The sequence below is a fragment of the Camelus dromedarius genome, chromosome 3, assembly GCF_036321535.1.
Source record: "Camelus dromedarius isolate mCamDro1 chromosome 3, mCamDro1.pat, whole genome shotgun sequence".
NCBI classification, from domain to species: Eukaryota; Metazoa; Chordata; class Mammalia; order Artiodactyla; family Camelidae; genus Camelus; species Camelus dromedarius.
The window spans coordinates 94,843,570-94,850,040 of record NC_087438.1 but is presented as its reverse complement, the minus strand read 5'-3'; the positions used below and the strand labels follow the sequence as shown (position 1 = coordinate 94,850,040).

General features: G+C 33.7%; 1 protein-coding gene across 4 annotated transcripts in view; it reads right to left on the bottom strand.

Annotated features, from left to right (window-relative positions):
- Nucleotides 1–600: 600 nt before the first annotated feature.
- SMAD5 (SMAD family member 5) overlaps nucleotides 601–6,471 on the bottom strand; it is a 40,348-nt gene continuing 34,477 nt past the window's right edge. For 2 of the 4 annotated variants that reach the window (XM_010981802.3, XM_064484296.1), the window contains exon 7: nucleotides 601–5,643. In XM_010981802.3, the coding sequence (XP_010980104.1) occupies nucleotides 5,500–5,643 (144 nt within the window). In that variant the 3' untranslated portion in view covers nucleotides 601–5,499. The remainder of the gene's footprint in view (nucleotides 5,644–6,471) is intronic. The other 2 variants (XR_004135877.2, XR_004135878.2) reach the window with 2 other exon arrangements.

Sequence of the window (6,471 nt, the reverse complement as noted above, 5' to 3'; positions counted from 1 at the left end):
GAAATATAACAGTAATAATAATAATAATAATAGTAATAGTAATAATAATAAGAATTCTTATGTGGCAGGCACTATTCTAAGTACTTTAATTTTCCCCCAAATCCTATGAAGAAGATTTTTGCTTTACAGATCAGGAAACTGAGGCACAGAGTAGTTAAGCAACTTGCCTAAGGGCACTAAGGAGGCTTGAGGCCCAGGACTTAAACGCAGCCAGGCAGACTCCAAAACCAGCTCTGCTAAGAGCTATTCTATGTCCTAATTGTCCAGTCAAGAACTCTAATTTTAGATAGATCTAAAGAAGAGGAACTAGCGATTAAACTAAAAAACCCCAGGCTCTAGATTCAAATCCTTTTTCAAAACAAAACTAAACTAACAAAGAAAAACACATCAACTCTCTTACAAACAGAACAGAAAAACACATCATTCTGAGCAAACCTCATGCTGAGGGAAAAGGCACAGTATATCCATTCTCTATTGCTAGTGCACGAACACAGATAATGCAGCCACAGTAACTGATAATTTCATTCTTTTTACAACTCCACACAATGAAACATGTTAAGCTGAAACAGAATACCCCCCCAAACAAACAAAAAACACACATTAAACAGATTTGAGATTTATTAAAATAAAGTATTAGCAAACAATATGCAAAAACAAAGTTCTTAAGAGTTATGGCTTTGAAAAGCACAATATAGTAAAATCTAATATATTTCATAAGTATCAAAAGATAACAGAATTGAAGTTGCTAGAATTTCATTTTCTACAACATAAACAGAAACAGAATAAGTAAGAAGCAGACCTATAGTGCAGCCATTGGTTTGGTCTTTATCATCTGCATATGAAATATCTTTTTAAGAGAACATGGGCAGGTCCATACAAATACTCAGTTTCCATGATTACCATCCTACCCAATTTAACATAAATGATTTTCAAAATGCAACTTTAACCAACCAGTTTAAGAAGAAAAGCACTTGCCCAACTATTATCTTCAGCAGTCCCTATAGTTACAATACTTTATGAATAAATCAAAGCAACATTATCTCCAATGGTATTAGAAGGGAAAATCTGACTCTAAAAGATTTCTTCTTTACTTGGGATTGTTTGGTCTTACTGGAGTTTTGTTACAGCTAAACACCAGCTGGTATTAATAAGGCACTACCTATCAATGGGGTAAAAAAAAAAAACAAACCCAAAAATCTACCTCTACACAAAATTTTGAACTTTCAAAAAATAGTATCTTCAAATAAATTCTTAAAGGACAATGGTTTAAGATAATTTTAAGAATTTTAAGAACTGAATTATTTAAATGAGAACCACACTAACCTTTTTACTCTGCCATGAATGACAGATGAATCCTGCTCTGAGACTGGATCTTTTCAACAAAACAACTCATCAGTTGTTTTACAGCAATTGCTACCAGCAAATATTACAGCATAAACTTTTAGGAAAAAAAACAAAACCTGATACATTAAATCCTTCTCACTGGTTTTTTTAAATCATCCAATTTTAGGATAACATTTTGATTACAATAACTGCATTTTAGAAGACAAGTTTCTATTATGAAAACCCAAGGCAAAAAGGGCTTGACAAATACTGTTACCTCTTGTAATTAGGACATGCTAACCTGCAATCCAGTGAATTACAAAGAACTGTCCAAGTTTCTGTCCAGCAGGTAGAATTATTTATGCAGAAGAAATGCCTCAAATTCTCACTCTCCATACATGCATCTTCTGTGAGAAGAAAATCTCTCCAGATTCCCACCTGTATCAATGAGGAAAAAAGCTGCTGTTCTCAGGCATCAAACCTGAGATCACCACCCCAAAAGCTGGCCTCCTTAACATCTGAGGAGATGCCCATAAACCACTACTTCAGAAAACTTCCACCCATAAAAATCACCGAACACTTCTAAAACCACCAGACTATCTACTACCTTAAAAGGTTCTTGCTTATCTAGCTGGTGGATATGAGGACACACATCTATATTCCTACCCAAGAGACTGAGGATTTAACTACTAAGACAAAAAAGGGCTCTGACCCTCTTAAAAGTTAACAGGTCCAAAATTTAAATCATCATTGGAAGGTGAATTTAATAATTATCAAAAGATTCTTCCTTCTTTAGAAAGTATAAAAGATACTAATATATTTTAAGTGGGTAAGTGATAATGATCCAAAGTAGTATTAAGCAAGTAACTAGAAAAGGTATACAGAAATGGATCTAAACTGGTATATTAGATGCTCTCTGTAATAGAAGTATAACACTTAAACAGGTACTTTCAAACTTCAAAGTTTCTCTGCTACTGGCAGGATATCATTTTTGTATAAACTTTCTCCTTCAACAGAACACTATTACAGGGGAACTGTTTCCCTCCAGTACCCTAAGATAATACTGAAGATCTTACAATGAGAGCCCCAGTCCTTACCTTGACAATAGATTTCAGATCTGAATACTTACAGATCATTTTATATCCTAAAATAATGTCTTACTCCTAAATGTTATGAAAAGTATAACATAGCTACGTTTGTACTACTACTTTCTGTACTATTATAGGTATAGGTTTAACTATCCAGTAATCTTACTGTGGATTTCACCTCAGCCAATTCTATTATCATAGTTTCTTTATATAACAAGAAAATGTAAAAAATGATCTATATTCTGATGTATATATTTGACATTTAGATTGATGTCTTCCTTAAACTGTCTCTAAAAATTCACTTCGGTAGATCAATAATATTGATCTAGTTTACATTCTCTAACTTAAGCCAGGTAATTATGTAGCAATGTTAGTCAAATGCACCTCCTAAATTGTTTTTTTTCCCAAACATCTTTTTGTTGATTTAATTCATTACTGAGATTAATTTTGACTCTATTCCTCTTTTTGCATTTACCAAACTGGTTGTAATTTTATTATTTCCAAATTCCATCTTTTCAGCTGGCATATATACTGTACATGCCATAAATTGTGATTATTCTGGTATGTTGATGTTTTTATAATTTGACTATGAACCATTCTGGAGATTAAATAAAAACTTTAAATTGTAATTTTCTGAAATGGTTTCTTTCAAAGGTGCTTTTTCATTGGTAGAATTTTACTTAGTTTTTAAAATCTCAGGCAATTTTTATTTCCCACCCATTCCTACACTGAGTATCCTCAGGAATTATAGAGGCAGCTAGATTGAATGAAGTTTGTATGTAAAATGAAGGGGTGTGGAGTTAACTTTTAGGAAATACAACAGGTTTATACTTCTCCATGAAATTCTTAACAGTTAATGGCTTTATTGCTGTCATTCATGAGACACAATCCCTTAGGAAAAAACACAGAGAAAGCCAATCACAGAAAATCCTGCTAACCCTAAAGGTTGTTACATGAATAAAAACAACTGTTAATGAACCCAATTGAAAGCATTAATAAAACAATTCAATAGTTTCCACCAGTTCAAGCCCACTGAAGTTGATTACATGTATCTGTAATTCAACCTGGGTGGTTTTTCTACAAATTTGTTCCAAAGATTGTGCCTTGAGCCTAATACGTAAAAGAATGATGTAAATAGCTAAATTCTACCACTAAGCAAATAATTCTCTTTCATGTGGCTGACACAATTCTGGAAGATTGAGAATTCATATCATGTAAAACTGATGTTTAAGGCTCTGGTGACAGAAAGTTTTCTCTTACCTAGCAAAGGACTGTAAGCTGAAAACACATATGGCACTTCATCTGAGAGAACTAAAACCATCCACTGGCTGCACTTTATAAAAGCAATAAATAATGTTACAGGAACAAGAGGAATCATATTCTCCTTTCCTCAAAAAATGCATTTTTTTTATTCATGAAAGCAGAAAGGGCAAAGCAGAAAGTCAAGCCAAACTAACATTTTAAACAGAAGATTGACATGGCTCCACGTACTTTCTAAAGGCATCAGAAAATAAGGTTCTTCTGAAAGGTAAATTAGGTCATTTTTTTCCCCAAAATAATGTCTTTGTTCTCATACCGTAATTAAGTGTCCATGTGACTGCTTCCTAGAAAAGGAGGTTAAGAGTCCTTTACTCAAAGCCCTTAAACATGATTGATTAAACAGTTATTTTGGAGTTTTCACGTCTTTTCTCTCTGAGGATTGTAAAGACAAGCATCCACATAGGTGCTAAAATAAAAAAAAGGAAAAAGACAGAGGATGCATGGTAACTGAGAAAACAGTCTGTATTCTTTGATACATGAGTATTCTTTGATTTGTGAACATTTTCATATCAGCTAGCTCAACAATCACTGCTAACTCATGTAAGCATCAGATCTGTGACCTCACCCAATGGGCCAGAATGAAGATGCTCCTATGGCCGCAGGACACAGATCCTTGCACAGGGAGACTGATGCAAGTAAGAACAATGGGATTAAGTACATGATTTTCCAACATTAATACTATCTATAAAACTGCAGGGAATTTAAAAGGCACCTTAAGTTGGAGCTATAAAATAACAGTCTTATAATGTAGGTTGAAAATACAACAAAAGATAGAAAAAGCATAACTTCCTACAACTTTAATCTATAAATTGCAGTGTTTGTTAATACAAAAGGGGTACCAAAAAAGTAAGGATGAGCATCTAAGTCCAAGTCACTTGAGTGTGTTTCACAAAAGGTTACATTAAAAACTGTCACCCATCAAAGTGCAAAATAAAAGATTAATGCATGCCAAGATTAGAGTTCTTACAACATTGGCCAAAAGCAGCAAATATAGCTGAACAAGGCCGTGCACGCACTGTCACTAGCTATAAAGTAGTTCTTATAACAGATTCTGAATAAATGACATACTGGAGATCTGTTGTTTGCAATAATTCTTTTCTAAAAAGGAAATGTTTTACAAAGATATACTGAATCAAGTCACAATACATTGACAAACATTTAGCTGTATTAAATGTAAATTTTATGTCATTTAGAAAACTTTCACTTCGCTTTCACTGAACACTACTTGTTAGAGCAGTGCATGGTGTTCCTTCAAAAAAGATTTTTTTATAGTTTCTTTTAAGCCCCTACCATATGCTTTTATAAAACAATAGAATTACACTTTTTTAAAGTCGGTAGGACAAAGAAACTGGCAAAAGTATAGCTTCTAAAGAATCAAGAATAGAAGGGAAGACTTTTCACTGAACACCCTCTTACATTGTTATAATTTATCATGTGATGTATTACTTTTCAAAAAAAATTAACAAAAAAATTGTTGGAACAATAAGGCAAAAAGTATGTTCCAGGTTAAGATCAATGCCGAACTTCTGAACTGGGGCACAATACTTACTCTGCATCTTTCACAACACTTTTGAGAGTTAATCACATGAACATGAATACAAACAAATGTAGATTTATCACAAAATACAAATGTATTGGTCACAATTATGTAGAAAAAAAACAGGTTGTAATATCTGTTTTCCATGTAAGCTCACAGTATCTGTACTGAAAGTTTCCCTAAAATTAAAACAAGTCCACTAATAATGTAGTTGAAAAATATACTTCTGCACTATGAAACAGAAGAAATGGGGTTCAGAGGGGAGCCCATTTGAGTGAGGACTTTATCCAGCCACTGAAGAGGCCCATGAAGATGAATCTCAATCCAACATGGGGTGCTGGTAACATCCTGCCGGTGATATTCTGCTCCCCAGCCCTATGGAAATGAACAGCACAGCAAATTGCTCTTTAAACTGTCAATCAGTCTAAATCAATTTTAACACAGTAACAAAAATACACTTTAACAGTAGAGATACGTAGAATATACTTAAAGGAAAAACTACCATAAAAACCAATCTTAGCATTCACTATGGAATTAAAAGCAACACAATAGTTGCATCATTATAATAACATATAAGCCCTTGGAGCAAGATATGTAAGTTCACAGTAGATTTTGTTAACAAAAAGTATTTGATTTTCAGGTTTTTTTTTTTTTTTGAGTATCAGATAAGGCATTGTAGATGTGATCAATGCATATAAATGTAATTAAAGTGGCAATCACATAACATTATCTTTTAAGATGGGAAAATACTGGGATGAACTGAGCTGGAACACTTTAGCCTAAAACTACAAAGAGTAAAACAGAGTTTTTTCACTTTTATTTGCCTGGATTTATCAAGCTCCCTGCTTTACTGCTTATAGTAGTTCTGGCCTAGGAAAATTAGGCAGGTGTGGCAGGGGTGAAATGGGGGTAGTAGATTAAATATGCAAAAGTCATGTCTCTATAGAGGGGAAGGGAAATGCCTTCAGGACTATGATAAACTGCTGCAAAAACGGACCTATAACAAAGCAGCAAGGAAAACACTGGGTTGTGGGACTGTGGGCCAAAAAGAAAAAAACTACACACAGCATTTGACACTAACTCTTCTTTTGCTAAATCCTAAGGATCAAGTCGACACAGCCTAAGTTGTTTAAATATATCACTAAAATTCTTTCCAAATTTTGCTCATGAACCATCATCTTTGGAATGCCAATAAAATTAGGC